We start from the raw sequence: 24,302 nt of genomic DNA, 5'->3' as shown, positions 1-24,302 counted from the left end.
CATTCCCTCAAGTTGTATTGATTGATTAAGTTAACCCAATGTGTTACTGTCAGTGTAACAACAATGTCAATATGTGATGTTACTTACATTCATCAGATAAATGTAAAAATCTTTAAGTTTTCAATTTCAATGATGGGTTCTTGAAACGTCAAAATCTGACCTAAATATGTGTTGATATACATTAATTCATCATGTCATGTGCGCGGTGCTACAGGGAGACACGCTTTCACAAAAACTCTTTCTTTGTTTTGCGTTTCCATTCAAGTATTTCTTTATTCCCACTCTACCTCGATCCCCTTTAATTCACGCAGCCTCTTGTCTTTGCACCGCAGATGCCGCTCAGGCTTTTGTGAATTCTGGACGACACAAACCAGAACCGAGATACACAACCACAAAAGCTGCTTTCATACACTAATCACGACTATATTTTCGGACAATGCAATTCTGTTAATTCTTCAGAAACTCGGCATGTTTCTTGATCACTGACACCCCTTTCCACACATTTTGCACGTCTAATTATTAGTTTTGCGTTATAAATCACGCTGTGCGACAACAGAGGAAAATGTCAGTGTGTTTCGTTATCGGTTTTAGCTTCGAAGAACTTTGTGCATAGTACGGAGCTTTAAGCAGCGCCAACACTGAGTCATCCATGTTTGTTTGGAGAGAGAAACACAGTTTGAACGATTCATGGTCTCCAGGATGACTCACACCACAGATTTATTGCAATAAATCTCAATGAGTGTGAAATATTAAAGAAACGGTACTAACGGTGAAGCATTTCAAATCACGAGTAGACTACGAACATATTTTTCTCACAGCTTGGTGGTGGTTTAATAGCTTCAAAAACCTCATCGTGAGTTTGTTCAAATAATCTATTTTGTGTCTATAAACGGCCTCGGTTGCGAATCCTCAATAGAGCTTTTAGAAGTAAATAAATACATTCAAAATTCCAGCATAGAACATAGAAACTAAAGTGAAGTGGAACACGTGTTATTTGGAGAAACTGGGATTGTCCAAAGAATAATCTTCAAATGTGAAAACTTCTGGTTTAAACACATTTGCATCATATTTTAGTTTTATATCTGAGCCAGACATCGATCTTAAATGCTCTACACAGTCCAGACCCATTTTTAACCATTTTTTAAATTGTTTTAGAGCTTTGATGATTGCTAGTGGCAGATATTCCCCTGGTTTTAAGTATGATTTACTGTGTATTGTATCGTTTTAGTGTGTTTATTTTACTTTAACTTTGTCAAAGTGTCTTTGCTTCTATATTTTAGGATCTGCCTGCCACTGTTTTGTTTCTTGTTTTCTTTACTGCTTTGGCGAACCCCTCTTAGGTCGCCCTGGTTGGTTCTTTTCAAAGGTTTTTGTGTTTTCCCATCCATCAATGGTGGGAAGTAACAAATAATTCATAGTTTGTTATTGTTCAATTTTTCAGGTATCTGTACTTTACTTGATTATTACAATTTCTGGCGATTTTTTAAGTGTTACGCCTTACTTTTCAACCCAAATATCTGTACTTTCTTCTTCTTACATTTTAAAACCGGGCTTGTGACTCTTTTATTTTTAATCCGTGCACATTGTTGTCCCTTTCACTGCTGCATGTATGATGCGTTGGAAGAAAAATAAGCCGATTAGAGAGAGAAGGAGGTGCGCGTATGCTGAAACATTGACTGAATCCTGGCTGACTGCAGTGTTCAGCACATGTGTGAGATCAGCGCTGGGTCCAAAGAACGCAGAAGATTCCGGTTCCTCCAGGATAAACTCTCACAGTGCAGTTGTCACACAGGCTATTCTTTTATTTAACATTTATTATCAGGAGACAAATATCAAAACAAGTTTCTTATCTCTGACAAATAACTGTTTACCACTTGATTCAAGTCAAATTCATTGTAATTGATTCATTATAAAGCCCATCATTTATTTGATTATTTGATTCTTAATATAGTCTCATCAACTGTATGTTTTACAGTTCATTTAGTAAAGTACATTTACAATGATATAGTTTTAGAAATTCAGTTCTTTCATTCATTTTTTGGACATGTCATTTCCCCCACTGTGGCACACATGGGCTAAGAGCTTTGATCAAAGTTAAATCAAAATTGTATTTTTAATAAACTTGGCCATTTTATAGCTCTGATTCAAAATCTACTTTTAATAGTAATAATCAATGTAAAATGTCAGTTGCACTGCTTGGTCTTTTATACATTTGAATTATATGTTTTAAAGTCACATCTCTTACAAACTTATCAGTGTTTCCTTGGTATTTTAATTGTCATTTATTGCTGGGATTTTAATATTTGAATAAGATACCTTAACGATAGCAACCATTATCACAGTATTTAATTACATGTTTGTGTTTCAATAAAATTATTTTTAGCTGTCAAGTCCTTGAATCAAATTAAGTGTAAACTTGAAGGCTAACAGGCAAAAAGGCTCTTTGACAATATGCAGTTGGGGAGTACTTGTTAAAGTAATAGTATTTAATATTTGGTAGGATCGTAAGCTTACACCAGTCCATTGTTACTGCCGGGAAAACATCCTCTGCAGCCTTTTTTTCTCCACGGAGCACAATGTAGAAACAAATCGCGTATGTTTGACTGACAGGGACTAACAGGGACTGACAGGGACTATCAGGGACTGACAGGAACTGACAAGGTACCTACAGCTTTCACAAAGATTGGCTTTTGTGGCGATTTTTGGCCTATTTTCAGATTTTAAAAAGCTTTCCATTGGCTTAAAGACAGTTTATTTACTCTCGCTCTAGCCAACCCTCACTTAGCTAAAAGCTAAAAACTGTCAATATGCGCCAATGAGCTCAAACTGGCAGCCATCTTTGAAAACTGGGGCTTGACTGTGGCACGTTGGCTAGCTCACTGTGACTCAAAGCTAATGACAATTTTATTGAAACGTAAAAGACCTATTTTTTTTAACACAGAAGTTTCCACTTCATTTGTAAAGCATTTAACAACACACATTTCCACCCAAAACTCGCTGTCGTTGCAAAAACCCCATTGAGATTAGACAGGAAGTAGTGATGCTAACAATAAGCTAGCTCAGAGTCATTTAACCTCCTTATCGTTCACTCGGGGCACAGTTTGAAGCATCTTTATGTATTTAAACACATTAAAACATTCATTTTCATGCTAGATGAGAATGCAATCGCCCCCACTACACTAAAAAAGACGATTGTTGGTGCATTTTTATGATAACGCATATACTATAACTCACCCTTTGACAAGTTCCACTACAATGAAGTCGCTCCCGTCTCCCGAGTTGAAGAGCATGAGTCCGTCGGGCGTGGTGGTTTTGAACTGGAAGAAGAGGTGCATGGAGGCGTAGGCTTGTAACGTGGCCAGCGCTAGGTAACTCCCTTTGGTTCGAAACGTCACCGGATCGGCGATGATGTGGCGCATGCCGAAGCGGGCGTTGAGCTCGCAGTAGGAGATGTCGCCGTTTTTGCACTGGTCCAGGTAGGGAACGCCGTTAAAAGACAGGCCCTGGAGGTGGCCGATGAAGTTGGAGGGAACCACGGATATAAAGCGGCGTTCCGTCATGATCCCGGTCTCGATGTTGTGGAATTCTAACCGCGTATGGGCACCAGTCATCAGACCTGCCGGCAAAATAGGAAGGAAAATAAAATTAAAGACTGATAAAATGTGCTATATCCAGGAGGCAATATATAGCAGGGACTCTCATGGGATTACAGTTCATAAAAAAATATTAGATTTGAGGGAAAATGTCAGGCTTTCACCAGAACCGTGCCGTTTCATCTGCAATTTCACCTTTTTTTTATCCTGAAATTGTTTAAAGTGGAGTCAGATTTTATTTTCACCTACCTTTCCATCCACACATTTGGCTTTTTTGCAAAGAACATTTGAAACTCAATAAGATATTACGTCAATATTTTGTTTTTAAGTTAAATGATGGCTTTTAAAATGGATTTGTTAACGTTGAACTATCAGACAAATGTGAATTTGAAGATTATTTCTGCACTTTTATGTTTGTTTGTTTGTTTGTTTGTTTTTTTAACTTTACATTCTTATTTGGGAGATATCAACACTATTTTATTTTATGTTCACTTTTAGTCATCTCATTTAGCTTTTTTGATTTTTTTTTTTTATAAATAAATACATTATACATACAATATTCAAATGTTGCACATATTCAAAACAACATTCACAATATTATTTCTATTTTGATTGTATGCCTCGCGCTTTATCAGTCATTATACCCTTTCGTTTCAGATGACATCACAACATTCTATAGGCCAAGAGTTAAGAGTTAAAAATAAAACTGTTACCATGGAAATCCACCATTAGCCAATGCAATGCAAAGACAAAATGGAAAAAAAAGATAAACTGTTGGACCAGTACTGGAAAATGAAGTTTAGTATTTAGCATTTTAAAATCTTCATTGGTTTAACATTATTACTGACTGAAAATTCGGTGACGACACAAACTAGAGTCCAGATAATTATTATTCGATCACTAAATTAGTTGACGATTAGCTTAATAATCGATTAGCTTAATAATATCTTTGGATACCTTGCTTCAGCTCCACTATCCTTTTATCTTGCTGTATCTCTCTTTGGCTCTCATCTCGCCGTCACCTCTCGCCTCACCTCTCCGCCCCGTCATCCATCCGCTCGAGGCTACGAGCTCCGGGCCTCTCTGTGCCCCTCCCCCCCTGTTGACCCCGCCCCCGCCCACGCCTCTGCGCCTGACCTGTGCCTCACCTGCTTCAGAAGACACATGCACAGCGGTTGTGTGTTTGTGCCTACAGAGAGCGCATTGAGGCTATATTATTGAGTTGTTGCCATGGTATTAAAGGTGTATTGTGTTGTGCAGTTTGCCCTGATTTGTCTTGGAAATAATTACTGTGAAAGAATATCTAATAACAAGGCATGCATAGGCGTGTCTCATGTAAATTAATCTGAAAATGTTTTGATTGTTGAGGAATTGTTTAAGCTTAAAAATCCTCATAAAGACTCCTTAAAGTTCCATTACCGGATTTTTCAACCACAAAACTCTCAAATCTTGCTAAAATCCATCCAAATCTATCTAAACTATTTGGCTACTTCCTAGCTCTCACAAACCCTTAGTTTAATACATGGCTAATATCCACTTGGACGCATTAGAACAGCAATTTTTATACATTTGTAGTTAATGTGGTCTGATTCAGTGTTATTATGTTCATACTCTACAATTTATATGAATATTCAGTCAGAATTTATAGTTTTAATTTGCCTCACATCTCCAAACCTTTTTTTGATTCTGATTTCTGTCATCTATGAGCGGAATTGGCTCATTTACTCCAGCTGTATATAAATAACATCAATAAATATTATTCTTTCAATTTGTTTGTATCGTGATTTCAAAGCATATTTTCCTGTTCTGTAAAGCACTTTGAATAATTTGTGTACGAATTATGCTGTACAAATAAACTGGCCTTGCGAAACAATTATTTTGGACACTTTTTTTGGCTGCTTGCCTTTCGATGAACAATTCCAGCTGTTATTTGGAGTTCTGAGCATGTCGAGACAGAAAGAAGCTATTGCAGAGCTTTGTGCATATCCATTTCTTCCGATTTAGCATCTAATTTACACCTTTTTCATACATAGAACTTGCAGCGTGTCTGCGAGATCGTCACAAACGTCTGAGCGCGGCGTTTTAGTCAGCAGTGAGTAATATGTTTGAATTGAACTTTGACACAAATGTACTCTTGGCGTCTCCTCTCTTAAACGCATCCGGGCAGCCAGAAATGAGCCGTCCATATGCCGCTGCCGATGCCATCCTAATTAGTCACCTTGCACTTTGAAATGAGCAGCGCCACCAAAACTGTTGACTCTGTATAGGCGGATGTGTTCCAGCAACTTTTTAGCAGCAAAAACATAAGTGTAGGCAGAGGCGTTTCTGTGATGAGTGGGATTGTGTAAAAGCCCCAAAAACCATAGGGGGCCCAAGTCTAGATTGTATGTACATAAAATAGTGCATGTCTCTGCTATGTTTAGTTTTTTAACTTTTTTCTTCTTTTTTTTTATTCACTTAGTTACTTAATAATTAAAGAGATATAGCTTGAACAATGTATTTTGAACTTTTATCTACTTTTTTAACTTACTTATTTCACTGTGTTTTGTGTTTGTTTGTTTGTTTGTTTATCCGGTTGTTTTTTAATCTTTGGCTGCACTCTTTTTGCACAGGTTTTCCAATGTTTATTTCTGATTGGATGTATTCATTGAATTATGTATTTATTTATTTAATAATCTTCATTTAACCAGGTGAGAACCGATTGACAAGCTAAAAAAGAGAGCTCATTTTCAAGGGTGAATCATCGTCTTGAGAACCAAAACACCAAATGGAAAACATTTTTATTTATCCTTTTTTGCTCATTTTATTTTTAATATTTTTTCTCTTACTAATAACATCATCAGCAGCATTTGTAACCGTTTACTTATTTTACTTTCATTTTGTTGATGTGTTTTATCCTTGCCATTACTGCATTAGCCTGTTGTGTGTGTTCTTTTTTTTTTTTTTGTCTTTTAAACACACAAATAACAACATTGCGGAATACATTAAGTTAACACTGACTGTTTTTTTTTTTCTTCTTTCTAGCTTGTCAGTAAGTATTAACATCAATAATTGATTTATGTATGAATTAATCAATTAGTTCAGGGTAATGGGAAATTATATTAATTACAATTAACTATACAACTACTATGAACTAGAGCACAGTTTTTGACGACTCATGGCGTTGAACTGTTTGAACGCCTTAGGATAAAGAACCTCTTCACTGTCATAAGTCCCCCAAACATCTTCCCGGCCACGCCCCCACAAAGCTTGTCCCGCCCCTGCCTGTTACCTCACGTTTCCTCACCTTCTACAGTGACATTATCCACAGACAGCTGCAGGTTCTTGCCTCTCCGCACCACTTTGACCGTGTGCCACTCATTGTCGTTGAGTTTCTGTCCAGCGAACAGAGTCTCTGGTCCTTTACCTGAAGTTCAGAAAAGGACAAAAAACTAAATTAGAAAGGAAATAGAGGTGGGCGCAACAATCGTTTATAAAATACATTGAAATAACAGAAGGTGACAGATTTGGAAAAGGGAAATTGCATGTTTGCACCGTTTTATACAATATATTTCATTTGCTGAACTAAAACTCAGAAGGTTACAAAGCAGGGTTGATTGCTTTTGACCATATTTTGTCATAGTTTTTTATTTTTTTTTATTTTGAGGGGAAAAACAAGTTCAATGAGGCTGAGCCAAATTTCTTTGCTGTAACCCGACTGACCTGGTATAAAACTAGTCGACACAAAAAATATTTTTCAATTATTTCGCCAACTCACCGATCGGTCTTTCTTTCATCTCAAAGGACTAATAATGCACTGCGCAATGCAGGTGCATCTTCATTTTCTGTCCATCATATGCATCTGTATGGCACAGACCATAAAGGAGGAAACCTGCATTGCCTTGTACAAGTTGATCTGCCTATCAGCGCCACTGAACTGGCCATCGCTCATGCCTTTCTCTATCATGGTGTGACAGGATTTTAATTTGACTGGCGCAATGCATTCTGGGGTTGAAACACGCCCAGCAGCGTCATCACAACAAACATGGCGGCACCCGTGTCCCTCGCATGTTCCGCCCGCTCGCCTTAGCTACCAAAATAAAGGATAACGGCGTACAGAAGGTCGATTGAAATATCTTAAAATCGGGAGATTTAGTCCGTCATTGACTGTTGAAGCCTGACCCCTGGCGGTCACTCCGAGTCAAAAAATTGCAACATTTTGATATTTTTTTACCAACCGACCGACCCACTTGAAAAATGTTGGGTTGGGTTACAGCAAACAGACAATTTATTTGGGGTAGCCTGATGACTAAAATGCTGTCTAAGTTGTGATTTCCAAACCATTTCTGTTTGTATTCATCATTTTACTGACTTCTCTGGCCAATGAAGATTTAATCACATCTCACTATATAACACGCAGCTATATTCACATCTAGGCCGTGTCTTTTTGTTACCAACAATAGAAATACTAAGGTAAAGTAAGGTAAAACGTGACTGTACTGCAACGTTAGATGATGGTGATCTTTTTTGTACGAATGCTTCCTCTTCATGTCACTGAAACACTGTTTCTCGTGCTTCTCTGAGGTTCATTACTGTAGAGCCATGATCACCGTGACTTGCACTCTTAAGTGGGATGGCCTTCTCTGGCCACTAGGAGGCAGGACATTGGTACACATCTACTTACAAGGCAATGCTTGGATTACTGCCGTACATTTTGTGCTTTGATCACGCAAAGAAGTTTTGACTTGTATTCCTTATCAGCTGCTGCTCTCTGTTCGTTTGAAAGCCTTTGACCATTCAAGTCCTTTTGCTTGGAACGTGATGAAAAAAAGACGAGTTCCTGTCCGTAAATGATTTTAAAACCAAGTTGGAAGCATTGGACAGCATTAAATATATGATTTTTGAATGTTAATGTTGTTTGTTCTGCATCTTGTTTCTGCATCTTGGTTTTGACTCCCCTGTTTAAATGAAGGTTTAAATTTAAATATATATATATATATATATATATATATATATATATATATATATATATATATATATATATATATATTATTTTTTTTCAACTAAATGTGTTTTGAACCATCTTTTCCACCATCCTTTTTTGTTGTATTATGTTTTAAGAAAGGGGCAGATATCTATAACATTATTTTCTTCTCTCTACTCTTTTGATAGACAATTTTTGTGAACGTAAAGTACATGCAAAAATGTGCACAATTTAAATAAACAATACCAATAATAATAGTTGCATATGCCATTGTTTTATCCTAAATTATGTTAATATTAGCTACAGACTTTGGGCCACGGGAGGGAAGTTAGGTAACAATTACGTTACAAACAAAATGCAGAAAATACCTTACTAAATCCTATATATCTCGAAACACCTTAAAACTAAAACATTGTTGACACGCTGAATTCTATTGGAACTTGAAGTGTCAAAAATCAAACTGACAGAGCGTAAAATCAACTGTCATTTCACCAGACATCAGAGGAGCGATATGGGAAGAAGATTCACTTAACTGCAACTCAAACGCCAGCGCAAACATCATGGAATAAATAGTTTTGAGTTCTGACAACCTTGCTTGTCTCAGATGGGTAAGCAGATTCCATTTTAATGTAGCATGTAAGTGCCGTGTAAGTTCCAGATTTGTTCTCGACTCGGCACGTACTCTCTTGACTCTTCCACCAAAGGAGAAAACGTGTTCGCACTGACATATGGTGCGGGAGAACGGTATTTGCATATCGTTTCAAAGGAAAGAACAGGCTATTTATAAGCAGCGGGCGACACGTTACATCCTTGGTAAGGCAAATTATTGGGAGAAGAAAGCGCTAACATGGACTACGCTGTTAGCTTTGATTAAGTTGAAGCCCATTTAATTCTGCGTTACAGTATTTGAAATTGTACTGGTGGTGCATGCGTTTTCAGATGTCCTCAGTGGTTGGAGCCCAAAAGTTGGCAGTTAGTTATAGATGGCTAATTCCATGTTATACCAATACTCTAAAACTAATGATAGTTTTAGAAGTCGACTCAGCAATTATTTTTCCCATTAGACTTTTTACAAAGGAAGTGTGTTGTGGAGGATTAGTTTTTTCTTGATGCTTTAATTTTAATTTAAAAAAAGAGTTGAATTATTATTATTTTTTATAATCAACTCCTCAGGATCATTGAACAAAGACTTAATTCATAATGAACAAATATTTTTTTAGGAATAATTCAAGCTTAGTAACTACTTAACAGAACCCTAACTCCAAACCCTAACCTTAATTAGTTTGTTCAGGATTTCATATGGTTAATTAAGGAATAGTTAGATATAAAGTGGCAAAAAAATAATTAAATATAAAACCTTAAGATAACAAATAATAATTGAGCGATTTGGAGATTCTAATAACTATAAATCTGGAATTGTAGTTGATCAATACGAAAAAAAAAAACAATTGTGATACATTTTACATTGCAGTATTAATTTAATTTCATTGAGATCCATCTATACCAAAAGTATAGATATAACTCATACGTATTGTGTTTGGGAATGTTGGGAATGCGATAGTGATACTGCGATTGTGACACCAACTTTGTCGAAACAAAAGCTTAACATTGACAAAACCAAGATTAAATAAATTATTTAAATAAATTAAGACTTTTAAATAATAAATTAAAACTTTTAAATAATAAATACAATCTTACTTTTTTTGTTTTTCATTTCAAACCCATATTAAAAAAAAGAAAAAAAGTTTGAAAAAAAGAAAATGTTATTATTATTTTTAACATCACAACGTTGGCAAATATTGTTGCTGATCTACGTCTTGATATTTATGATGATGAGTTGTAGCTCTTGTAGCCTCCAAATAAAAATACATCTATTTGTATAATGGCAAGTCTGGGGCCAACAGCAGGATCATTTTATTAGAATCAACGATGTAATCTAAAAGAACAAAAAAAACAATAATTTTCCCCATCCTTACTATTGAAAATCCGAAAGAAAACACTGGTTAGATAACTCCTTCCTCATGTCAGGGAAAAAGCGCCAATAACAACTAAAGCAGTCCACCTGACAAGTCCAGAAGTTGCAGTATTAGCCTGACAGACTTAGCGCAACACGTTAGCGCATTAGCGAAGTGAAGGCAGAGTGAGGAAGGATGATGGTGTGATTAGGGCTGACCAAACCGAACAGTGTCAGTCCGAGAGGAAGAGGGAGAGAGGAAAAGAGAATGAGACTGGTGGAATTAGAGAGTTCACTCGGATGTGACTCCGTGGCAGGGACATAATTGGACAGTCTTGGTAGCGCCTTACATCAGTGTGGACAGCCGCGAAGCAAGGTGAGGACAAAACACAGCCAGGATGATGCGTCCTGCTCAGTGCGGCGGGTCTGAGCGAGCTTCAGTGTGTGGTAGACAGGGGAAATGTATGTAGGGCTTGGTACAGTGAGATTTTTTTACCAATACCAGTATTTTAACGATACCTGCTTTTCGATACTGGTTCCTGAACGGTTCTTTTTTCACTAAATGAACTGCCACATTTCTGCATAAACTGTTTTTTTCAGCATTTAATCACATTCATCACATCTGTTAAATCTTATTATAAAACATACTTGTGTGAGATCTGTTCAGCTATGACTCAAAACCAATGCACGAACAAATGAACGAGAGCCACCACCAGGCTACTTTTTTTCAGATGTGCAGACGTACACTGTGTAGGCCTACTGAGGAGATGACGCTTTTAACTGGACCAAGCAGATAATTGTGGCAAAGCTTGGATCGTTATCAGTTTGCAGACGGTGACTGGATGTGGATTTATTATGAAGCACAACGCACAGACCTTTGTCACACGGCGCCGCACTGAAAACTGTTTTCTTGTGGATAAAGGAGGAACTCTGAACCCGCTGTTTCTGTTTTCAGCGCTTCTGTTTACAGGTTTGGTGATGCACTGCGCTATGTTTGAACACAGAAAACTATTATAAACTGTACTGTTTGAGCCATTCGTTTGTGCGGGGCGCAGTCGTGTGCTCGGTCTGTTTGGTTTGTTCGTGCCGTGTTCGCTCATTGGCTCAGATATGTGAAGCCAAGGAACCAAAAGTTGGCACTGAAAGAACTTTTCTTTTAGGTTCCAGTGCTTCTGGGACCTTTTCAGAGTAACGGTGCCCAGCCCTAAATGGATCTGCAATTTAAATTAGTATAGTATTCAAAATGATGTGCAAAATATGGGGTTAAGGAGTTTGTTTTGAATATGTTTGCCACACAAAAATTGAGTAATCCTCTGCATTCTAATATATAAAAAAAGTGATAAAAACACAAGTTCAGATGTTGAAAAGTAATTTTGTGGTATGAAATTTCTGAACATTTAGTTTTTAGTTTTTTTTTTTTTATCTTTTGGATATCATTTAAAAATATATATTCTATAATTCTTTAATTTGAAGGAATTAAATGTTCTGTATATACTTTGTATATAAAAAAAATATTTTTTTCTTTGATTATTTTTGTTATTTTGTACACAAATTCAGAAAGTCTGTGGCGAAATGTCAAATATTTAGTGCATCTCAGATTTCCAATGCATTTTATATCTAGGAGTAATTGACCCATTGAGAAACTGCTCCTGTCATGCTCAGTGACACAATGGCACTATTACTATGACAATGCCATCAAACATCACAACAAACTGAGCTACATCCAGCCCAGATTTTGTTTTTTGTTTTTTAAGAAAAACACAATTCAAAGACAACAACAACAAAATTATATATTTTAGTTAAGACAAGGAAAAATAAGGAAAAAAGACAAGACAAGACGGGGCTAGACAAAAGACACAGATTAGGCTTTAATGAGTGAGGCAAAAAATAAATAAATTCCAAATAAAAAAAATAAAAAAATTCTACTTTGTCTGAATTCTTATAAAACCTGCTGCTGTTTCATACCATAACAGTGTTGCCTTCAAGTGCATTGAGTCTCTGGTTGTATAAGCATTCATTATTGGTTTATTCCCCACCAATTTTTTGACAGACAGGCTGGTGTTCCTCCTCAACAATTTAGTAGAGCCCGGTAAAATAGGATTTTTCCCGGTTGTAATTGACATTTTTTTAGACCCTTGGAGAAAGATCCTTTCAATTGGCGTTTCTGGCTCGAAAAAAAATAAATAAATGAAAAAACCCGCTGGAGAGTTCTGTTCCCATTTACTACTTTTTTAATTATGATATTGAGTGTGGGCTTTTGTCTCCTGGCAGCCGAAATTGGATTGAGAGACTTTTAATCACCCAGAAGTAAATGGTCAGAAGAGTGGTGAAAGTGGACCTGAGTTACCAGCACCGAACTAAAGTGCTTGTTTTCAGATAACGTCACGACTTTCGAGAGGTCTTCTCTGTCAGCACAAATGAACAAAGGCTATACATTCTCACTAAAAGTAAAATAATATAGCAATTGCACATGCCCACAAAATTGCAAACACACCCTTCTTGGTGGAAAAATAGCCCCTTGGTTCTTAACCAGATTATTTTCTTATATATTTTATTATTGAGTGTTGCACCAATTCATAAAACATATATTCTAACAACACTGTGTAATACCGTTCTGATTTAAATGCTATCAATAACTGTTCTCTGATCTTATGAATGTTCAGCAATGGCTATTTGAAAATCAAAAAAAATATTTATATATATATATAAAGATACGGTGCATAATCCTCAAGTTTTTGTTTTGTTTTTTTATATATACCAGTATATACTGTACGTACTTTCACTCACAAAAAAATAAAAAAAATAACCTAGTCACCTTTTCTGGTCAGAAGAATTTTAATTTGACAACCACATATACATATTTAAGAAGACTCAAAGCTACAGAGCACACTCAAAACCTGTCCAAAAAACTACAGCTAGAACTTTTTCAGGCCTTACTTTGTCCCTGTCAGACACTGCTGTCTGCTGTTCAGGTAATGGACCCTGCACTGCTAGCCACTGACTGTCAGTATACGGAGATAACTGCAAAACTGTTTTTCGTTTGCATGTTTTTTTTTCAACAGTCAGGGCTAATACATACAAATATGTTCCTCTATAAAAATCTAATTAACTAAAGATAATAATAGGCCTAGTAATATTAGAATTAGCTGTCCGTGCACCCTGCTCAGGACAATCACAGACATTTTGGGAGTAATTTCCTGCATTCGAACTGACCGGTAAGTCCAATATAAATGGCACAAAGTGGACACAGCATGTGCTGCTGCAGAACAATCGCCAATTATTGGTGCACATATTTCATCGTTGATTTAACATCCCCCTTGGTTTTAAAACTTTGACAGCTTGTTTCTACATGATTACTGGACCAATTTGCACTAAACAGAATAGAGAAACCCTCCTCTCGTACTTGTACTTTTTTTTTTTTTTAATGTTCAGAACAATGACATAAGCAGACTCTGCGCACTGACAAGACTGGGACTGTGTAACAGCTTTTTCACATCACAATTAACTAATTAATTGATGTATTAATTAATTTATTCATTCATTCATGTATGTATTTATTAATTAATTGTCTTGGTTACGTCATGAGCTTTGGGTTTTAAGAGTATTCAAAGACTGAAAATGGCTTTGAGTTCCAAACCAAAGCCATATAAAGTCTGAATACTGACAAAAGTCTACTAGGTCTAATATACAAAGGTAGAACATAATTTCACTTGGACACTAGAAGCGACACATACATGTATTACTGATATTTACAGTAGGGATCACACAGAGTGGAACTGGTTACATCTCCCCCCTTGAATAAGCTTTACGTGAATCCATGTGTTTGTGGAATTAGTTGTTGTGGGCTGAAGGCAAGTGTCCTTTATCTCCCCCTGCCGCTAGCCAACAAGTCAGATCTTCACAATCGAAACAACAGCAACAAAAAAGGAAGAAACTGTGTAAATGTGTGTTATTATTTGTGTTACCAGGCTGAACAGCCATTCAATGAAACAGAAGTGCAAAATGTCCACTGGGCAAGACTGAAACCATGTCATCATCACAGTCTAGAGTTTGAACAGCCAAGACAAATATACTTGTGATGGTGAAAAGAAAAAACTTGTAAGCTTTCCTCAAAATTCTTCATATTAGAACACGTTCAGTGGAGCGGAGCTGGCTGAAGTAAGATCATAAAAGTTGGTGTAGTCTAGTGCCCACCAAATGAATGGGAAAAGCCACCCTCTGGAATAGAAGGCATGTAATATTTATTTGGCCCTGAGGGAGGAAGGGGGCACCGCACAGTCGCACATTAGATATTACACTTCTGTGGACAAGGGGAAGCTGAATTTATGTACGCTGATGTGGGCAGGGGTGGCCAACATCGGGAGAACGCTTCAGGCTAGAAGGTTTAAAAGGCCAACAGGGGAGCCATTAGGTGGTAATGGTAGAACGGTGGGCACTGGGCTGACAGAGAAATTGGCATGTGCTGTGATTTACAATGTGGTAGAGTGAAGGACTGGATGGGAGAATAAAGATTTTGTGGTCACTTGTTCGCAGACGTACAGCACTATGGAGGACAGTAGAGTTGGGCGACACGGCGAAAACAAATGAACTATGACTTTTCTCATATTGAGCTTTCTTGATTCAATGAAATGTTTTCTTTTCAAAAACGAATAAAAGTGGCTTTTGGTATTGATTCCATGGACATAAACCAGACAGACCTTTAATCAGCGGCTTTTGACACAAAAAATAGACACATTTCTGTTTTCAAACTCTTAACTCTACTCTACACCGCATGCCTTTAGTGACAGAGGATTAGCCTAAAACAATGCTGATTATTGATTATTTGTTTGATTAATTGCCCAGTCCCATGTGAGGTTTTTTTGTTCTTAACTATTGTTATTACAGTGTATTTATATAGCACTTTCCCACCTTCAAGGCACTCAAAGCGCTTTACTAAGCAATGTGGGCGAAATGTCTTGCCGAAGGACCCAACAACATTTCCTCTAGCGCCCCACTGTGGCACCTGGTGGAGACAGTTTGTGAAGTGTGATACGTTAAAGTGGATTAGCTTAGATTAAAAAAAAATAAACAAAAGTTGAATGCCATCTTTCTGGGAAGTTAGAACCGGAAAATAAGGATCCACACAGCAGTTAGAGCTACATTTTTGGAAATTCACAGCATGCTAGCGCTCCTTCGGAAAACACACCTATTCGAAATGTGGCAAACCTGGCAGATAATTTGAGAAGTATTACATTTGAACATACAATAGTACATACAAATCCATATTTCCAGGAAAATTTTTAACATCTCCATGAAGACAATCAGGAAGCGGAGTCACCACCAGAAATGTTACATCCTGCACCTTTAAACATCTATTATCAAGTTAATGTGGGAAACAAGGCAATAATAAATAACCCAACTGTGGGTAGGAAACTTATCGAATTATGTACAAACCATGTTGCCCAAATAATGTGAGTGATTATGAAACAAACGTAAAGCATGACCTCAACAGTGCAACTACCCTCTTTGCCAGCTTTAAAGGGTTACATTAATAAACAGATTTCACACGTTTCTATCAGCAGTCGCCATCTCAATTTTACAACCATTGCCTTTTCGTGCACTAAAGTCAAACCTATGGCAGTTGGCGTATTTGATCGCTGGCATCTGTCCCAGATCGTTTTCACGGACACGACCTCAGGAAGACGGATTAGCTTCGAAACTACGTGGTGCACCTGCTGCTGTCTCGCCAAGTAATTTCATCTTTTATTTTATTTTTTTCCATTTTGGCAGCTGGTGAAGTGCAGGTAATGCCTGGTTGATCACGTGAGAACATAAAAAAGTCCAAAATTCAATGAGCCTCAAAACCTCCACTGACAGAAGGGGGAAAAGACAAGAGCCAATTTAGGGCTGGTTGATGAAAGAACTGATTAGAAAATAATTAATGATCAATGTGCAATTAGCAGCCAACAGTTTCAAACAAAATTAACAGTTTATTTTGACATTTTTTAAGACCATAACAATTAGGTACAGGGCCTTTGAGTAGATGGAATGTGTTGAACTTAGTGTTTCTCCAACAAAAGGTTCCCCTTTCCATATTTTAAACTTTTTGGCCATTAGAGCCCCCAAATATATGTAACTGTAGTCTTTTGCTAAGAGAAACATTTTGCTGAGACAATACTGTCAAACATTCTGTCATCAAAACTTGGGCAAACGGCCAGACTAACATATTTGCATACAATAGATTGTAATTTAATTTAAATGTAATAATTGAATTGTATTAATTGTATAAATTGTATTTATTGATTGTATTTAATGTAATTTAATTTAACTTAATTTATTTAATTTATTCTATTTATTTTATTCCATCCATTTTGTACCGCTTGTTCCCTTTCGGGGTCGCCGGTGACAGGAGCCTATCCCAGTGACTTCGGGCCTTAGGCGGGGGTTAGTTTGGGGTATTTTATTTATTTTATTTCCATTTTTCTTGAACCAATACTGCTTTGGTTGTATGGGTGCCTCAGTCTGAAAAAAGTCAGGCTAGTAGATTCTCATCGACCCTGCCGCCAGTGCCCCACAAATGAGGGATGTGATGTTTGGAGGCTGTTGCATAATTACCAGCTCTCCTCCAACTTAATGGAATTGACGCAACACAAGCCGCTAGCCTTTAGTTTACAGGTTACCCCCATCATCTGAAATGTCTGCTACTACATGTTGAAGTACTTGAACATAATTACAGCGTCAAAAGCCTAATCAAATCCATTTGAGAAAGGGATTTTGGTGATGATTTGTCAAAAGACGAGAGCTAACTGAAAATGAGCTTAAACAAATCACATTTCATCTCAGATAGAACAAAGTGCTTTGATAAAAGGGAGTTTGAAATAGCATTGTAAGATAAGTAATCCGTAATAAGGGAACTTAATTATCTGCTTTTGACCCATCCCTCAACCAGTGGGGAAACCGATCAGGACAGCACTCAGGGACCCGTCTCCAGTTCTAGAGAGGGCCTTAGTCTAGCCAGCTGGAAGATTGCCTGTTGTGCATGTTTGGGATTAATGGGGGAAATTAAAGTGCACAGAAAAAAAAATAAAAAATAAAAACAGACACAAGGAAAAACACACACATAACACCACACGTAAAGGCTAGGCATGCAGCCACTCAGCCACCATGCTGCCAGTATAATCTTGGCCAAGGGTGGGTAGAACAGCTAAATATTGTAAGTAAGAGTATAGTTTAACAAACACACACAAAAATTGAAATATTGGTGAGATTTTTCAAGTAAATTGTAACTGACGAACCATTTTATAGTGGCCAGAATCCAGATTATCCAAAAATACACCAGGAAAATGAAGCGCACATGTTCAAATCATTTCATATTGCCAACATAAAGCTTTTAGCATGCATAGAGGTAAGAGTGATATGTATTTTAAGAACGCTTCTTCTCCTTCTTCTTTTACTTTTATTGGCGGTTGGCAGGCGACTGAAAAGATGCATTTACCACTACCCACTTGGCACTACATGTAATTACATCCTAAAGTGAACGTACAATCTGGGCAGATGAAATGATAATTAGTACTAGTTTTCTGGCATGTTCTTTGTGCTCAACATTTTCCCATACAACTCATTAAAAGGTTATAATTTCTGAAATGATTTGTATCCGTATTTAAAAATAAGATGCAAAACAACATTATTTTCCTGGAGCATTGTACAATTCTTATACAATCTAACAAATGATAAAGTGAAAACGCATTTTCACGATATTCTTTTTATTTTCAGTAGTATTATGCTCTAGTCATCTATTTGGTGGAAGCAGTGGCTGAGTGAATGTTTGTAGTAAATTTAAGGTTACCAATTTGATCCTCATTACGCTCTAAGCATACTGTTGTTGTGTCCTTGTGCATTTAGCATTGGTTGTTTTGCTTTATTTTTCTTCAGTTCCATCATTTTCAAGCTTTATTTTTAATTAAATATGTATTTCCCCTCTTACTTACGCCACCGAGATTCCAACTTCACATTTCCCATTCCATTTCTATACAAATTGTACTCACTGCTAACTCATTAGCCATTATTTTTCATCCACCCGCCTCAATCCCCTCTTCCCTCCGACAACACTGATTTAAGTTGGCCACACTCACTTCGTTCCCAGCCTGTCTGTTTTTCAGCTAACAAGTTTAGCCTGGTCTTACCACACGCTACAGAACCTAGCTTGCCATGGGGCTTCGACGCTCAGGCCAAAAAGGCAATAGCCCTGCTGGCCCTTTTACAGTAGGGTCCAACGAAAGAGGCCACGATCAGACATGGGCCAGAAGGCAAAAAATGTGGTGCAACAGACGGATACAGAGTCCACCGCAAGCCATGAGTCACCAAATCCATGGGTGGCTGCAAAACTGTCAAACCATGAAACTCGTCATGGTTGTTGAGGCATATGTGGCGGGAGACTTGTTTGTGGGGCTGTTGGAGGGGGCTTGCATGGAGGCCAATAGGTCAACTGAAGCTGGTAGGGGTTTCATGTGATTACAAGGCTGAGTGAGCCAGACAGCAGCTTGAGCCCAGAGAAAAAAAAGAGAGTTTTTGGATTAGTATGTGAGAGAACTGGACCTGAATCATTGAATGTTTTGGTCATACTTAATAACCAATTCCATAAACATCACAGGACTGCTGCCAAATTGTCTTTACAACAAATGCTCTGTTGGATGGCGGTAACTTTGCCTAGTGGTCACAGAAAATAATTCAAGTGTAGTCATTTAATGCACTTTTCTGCGATGGATGAATGAGCAATTACAACAGCTTGATTATTAGATCATTTCAACTAGTTAGAGCTAGTTAGTATACACCTCACTGAATTGGAGATGTACTTTTTAAATGTAGACTTTTTTAGTTTTAAAAGTAGGAAAATACAAACGCTAATCATGTTTGAAAAGCAATTAAACCCACAATAATGCATTATAGGTCTATTTGAAAACCAAAATAGGAGAACATTTATAACGTTACCTCTAATTATAGATTACCAACTCTTGGCAAAGGAGATTATAGCACTTTATCACATCAGGTCATGATCATAATAATTATTCAAATTTAAATAAATCCACCCTCATTCACTTATAATTTACCTGTTCCCTCGTAGAGAGCTAAGCCTATTTTGCACACTTATGTATAGAAATGCAGAAACGCAACAAAAACACCAGGAGATTGTGATCATTAAAACAACTTATTTGCATTTTTGCTATCCTTCATTTTGCAAGAACTCCTACTTTAAATATTCATGAAGACACAGGTGGAATTTTGCACATGTGCTCAGGCATAGTATATGCCTTCCTTTACTTGGTTGTGCTATGTACACGCTTTTGTAAAAAAAATTCAGACTAGAGTGGAATGGAGAGAGGAGGAAATATAAGAACAGAGAAACTTTATCAGATTATTACATTTAAAGTAGTTTTGTTTCATTTTTATTATTTAGTTTCTACAATGAATAATAGCGACACAAGGGTGTACAATAGGGGAATGATATATCCTTTACATCCTGATACGCTATCAATATTGCAAGTTTCTTCTTCTTGCAATATTGATAGCGTATCTTCTTCTTCCATCTGGGAGAGACCTCGCAAAGCTAACACTAATTGTGCATTGTAGGTGTGGAGCTACAGGCTGCAAGATAAATGGTTTCGGCATAGTTCTCCTCCTGTGCTAAACACTTGCCAATAATAACAATGTTAAAAGAATCATTTGGGAATAGTTGGAGGCAGAACTTGGCCAGTGTGAGAGTTGGAGAGGCATGAATGGTTTGGTACCATATTATGTATTCTATAGAGAATTTCTATTTAAACTGTTGCTTTAATAATGGTGGAGTATGCTAACCTGCTTCACTGAATAACTATGGCTAAGCTTATGTCAAAAATATTTATTTGAGGTCATTTCTGATTTATTCTATTGAAGTGAACCAGACTTTGGGTAGAAACTAAAGAAACAAAAAGAGCAAGATTCTTAGATATTGGCTAGACATTGTAGGATATGATATAGTACATACAGAGGTTAGTCACAAGCCCCAGTATCCCGCATCAAGGGCAACCGCCTGTCCTACTGGTTTGAATAGTCTCATTTCACCAATCATTACAAACACTAGCACTATATGTTATTAAAATAGTGCCTGTATTTCTAATTAACATCTAAATCATTAGAAACTTGAACACACCCGTCTCTAAAACAGTGGTTCCCAAACTTTTTCTCCCAGTGACCTGTCCTTCCCCTACCTGCAATGTTTTAAGAAGAATATATCTATTGTACGATTATGATTGTAAAATACATTATACTTCATAATTCCTTCATTACAAAACACACAATCTTGTCGAGACATTTTTTTCAAGAACCCCTGGGTACACCCTGAGCATCTTTTAGAGCAGTCATTCCCAAGGTTGGCAATGACTGCGCTAAAATATTGTTTTTAACTCACTGGTTTAAACTTGGCATAGTTAGGCACAACCTGCAAACAATCAATATTCCCACACAGGTTCATTCAGCACGGTTTGAGGCTGTGTTGCCTTGATAGCCCTGACCGCACGCCACTGAGGATTAGTGTGTGAGAGAACTGGACCTGAATTCTCACAGCCACAGTTGATTATTTTGGCACAACCTGTTGCAATATTATTTCCAAAAATCTTTGTTGCAAAAGGAAAAGGCTAAATATTCTCTCTAAAAAAACAATAATAAGAAAAAATATATATTTATTGGGCAAGACATTTCCTCAACCTTAGCTCTGGAGCTTGAAAAAAAAACAAAAAAATTTAAACGATATTTTAATTGAGGTTTTAAGTTTCAAAAAAGCAATATTTATATATATACACTTTATATATGTCACTTGAAATACATGCATTCTAACTGTGAGCAAGGCTGCCTCTTGTTCCCATGGTGATAGATAAGTTTAATACCATTCTCCAGACAAACGTTCAACATCTCCATCGAGACCCGACACCAGAAAAGTAACATGGTGCACCTTTAAAGCAGCCTGATGTTTCCTAGCGTACTCCTCTCACAACTGAACCTTTAACCTCTTACAATACAAGCAGAGAAATGACAAATGCCTTCTACGTATGATATTATTATTTTTGTATCAGAGTGACAATTGCCGGAAGCGAATAAGCGTCTTTTGTGAGCTGCCTTGTGGGTCGGTGAAATCATCCTCTTCATTCCATCCAATCAGCTTGATGGAGCGATGGCAGCGCTGTCCAATGGTGGCCGTACCCTTTACTACAGACTAGGATGAACAATGTATGTATAGGGGTATTATAGGGTGTTGCAACACTTTTGTATGGTCAATTGTATGAGTGTGTGCTCAAACCAGTACATTACCAATACCTTTAAATTGGTAAAAACACCGTAACAGATTTTTGTATGTGTCAATGTGTTCGCAGGACTGTATATACTTGTGGAAGTTGCCCAGGCTTATGGCTCAGATTGGCAGCCATGTTGTGGAGAAGAGATGAGGTGCAATATATATCCAAGGCGATATACCGTAGTTAGTTATATCATAATAGTTACCATCAGATACAGCAGAGTTGATCTAAAAAGGCTACAGTAAAAATAAGTCCACTGAATACTGATAAAGGAACACCATTGTAACATGTTGAAACGCTCTTGAAAGTTGATTTTGCATAGTCTGCCACTCCAAGTTCAATAAGGTCTAATATAGGTTGTGAACTACATTCCCGCCATCCCTTTCGACATCTATTTGTGTGCTGTAAACTTGCTTGTTCTCTTCCACCTTGCACCAGAGGGGTTGGACAGGCTCTGTACAATCTCTAGCTCTCCTAGGTACACAAATATACCAATGCATGGTCTGTTTTCACATAACCACGGGAGTTCTTAATTGGGCCACTGGGAGGAGGGTGTGTGAACGCTATATAGAGACAAGGAGAGGCTGGCAGTCCGTTTTGAAAAAAGGCGTTGTTAAAATTTCATGGGAATGGAGAGAGAGAGAGAAGGTAAGATAGCGAGTGGAGTAAAGATGCATTGTCAGCATTTCTGACAAAAAACTGGGACAGCGTGGGCGGTGATGAGGAGGGCAAAAGCTTATGGAAGTATATGTATGTGTGTCTGGTTTTACATCATCGCAGACACACAGAATATAGTGGGAAGTATAGATTTGCTGGTATGGATTAGTGCAGAGTAATGTTACGAGAATGAAAAAATATATATTTTGCACTGTTTTTGTGTCTCGCTTCTCTACAGATCTCGGGTTTCATTTATTAAAATAAAGTATGCAAATGTATGTAGATCCCCGCGTATTGAGAAAAAGAGTATTCAAACTTCCCATACATAGAAAAATGTTCAGATTTATAAAACCGTCGGTACACACTCCATCAGGACACTTTAGATAAACTTCAACTCAACTACAGTTAGTAGCTTTTGTCTTATTTTGTTTCATGCATTCCATTTTTTAAATGCCAAAACATTAATATGAATACAAAACACCCTTCTAGGTGAATAATAGTGATTAAATAAGTCATAGTAGAGGGATCTAAATTGTCGCGCACTAAACACAAACCTCCTCAAACTGGCCCCTTCTCTTCTCTTCTGAGGTAGACCACCTTCTGTGAGCAGGTGTGTGTGGACACAACCGCACAATCCCACCTCAAGATGTCCTTTTATAAATGCCAAACTTTAAAAAATCACGTATGTTACCATAGGACCACCCTTTATAAATGATCTGTAACGTGGTCATTGTGGCGCCACCTGCTTTTCTCTATGGAGACAGATAAGGCTGGTTTTCAAGTAAAAATGTACATTCTACATTCTACATGGGTTTCTATACAATTATAACACCATAATAAATATACATATTCCATAAAATCTTAATAGATAACGTTTGCCTTTGGGTATAAAAGTATTAGTTTCAAATGCAAATGTTCTGTCCATAAAGGCAGGATTAATTAGCTCTAATTAGCAATCTATTTGAATAATTCTACAATTGTGTTCAATCTTAAAAAGGACAGAAAAAAACATTGTGCTTTTGTCTGCCAGAGAGTTATAAAATATCACATCTATGGATATTGGACAGCTTAATTCACAATATTGACATTGTGGCTAAAGTGACTTCCACTGACTTCTGGCTGCTGCCGTCCACTTCATCAGCACATTGATGCTGACGAAGTGAAAAGTACTTGTGCAATAATATTGATTCTTAAATGTTGTTTAAATGTATTCTATTTACTTCTATTTGTTAATGCATTGTTTAGTCCAACGTGTAATGGATAATGATTTATTGTAGAGGGGTTTCAATGCATTTGAACCCAAAACTCCAATATAGGGACTGAAATTGATATTTTTTACCTACCAAAAATCTAAAAGATACTCTCTCCCCATTTCATGCTGTCATTTGTAACTGTCCTGTCTACTAAAGAAAATAAAATAAAAATTATATTATATTTTGAAGCACTTTTATTATTTTCTATATACGTTCTGTATAAAAGTTCTACATAAATCAACATAACCCTTATTATTAAAACATTTACACACTGCATCATCTATATCTACACAATGGGCTAATTACGACATATGACATCATTAGCGCCCCCTGTCTTTCACAAAGCTATTACAGTCTGTTCTATTTGCCCTTTGGCTGTACGCACCCAGGCTTATAAACCCCCTCCACAGATTTTAATGGCCTTTAGATTGTTGTACTGCGAGAATCTACAGCTAATACGGATGTATGTGTGTGTCCCGGCGCTGCTCCCGCCTCTCCGGTGCCATCTGGGCTCCTGGCATGGCTCCTCAGTGTGGTTAATGAAGAGGAACGCTCCCCGCTGCCCCCTATTGTCACACG

General features: G+C 37.2%; 1 protein-coding gene across 4 annotated transcripts in view; it reads right to left on the bottom strand.

Annotated features, from left to right (window-relative positions):
* The window catches only part of nrxn2b (neurexin 2b), a 1,099,331-nt gene that overhangs the window by 501,524 nt on the left and 573,505 nt on the right, over positions 1-24,302 (bottom strand). For all 4 annotated transcript variants that reach the window (XM_072459234.1, XM_072459237.1, XM_072459236.1 and 1 more), the window contains 2 exons: positions 6,880-6,999; positions 3,235-3,616 (listed from right to left, as the gene is read on the bottom strand). In XM_072459234.1, the coding sequence (XP_072315335.1) occupies positions 3,235-3,616; positions 6,880-6,999 (502 nt within the window). The remainder of the gene's footprint in view (positions 1-3,234; positions 3,617-6,879; positions 7,000-24,302) is intronic.

The sequence above is a fragment of the Eucyclogobius newberryi genome, unplaced genomic scaffold (genome assembly GCF_026437365.1).
Source record: "Eucyclogobius newberryi isolate DKJ021-1_F unplaced genomic scaffold, fEucNew1.0.hap1 SCAF_22, whole genome shotgun sequence".
Classification (NCBI taxonomy): domain Eukaryota; kingdom Metazoa; phylum Chordata; class Actinopteri; order Gobiiformes; family Gobiidae; genus Eucyclogobius; species Eucyclogobius newberryi.
This window is presented reverse-complemented; position numbering and strand designations above follow the sequence as displayed.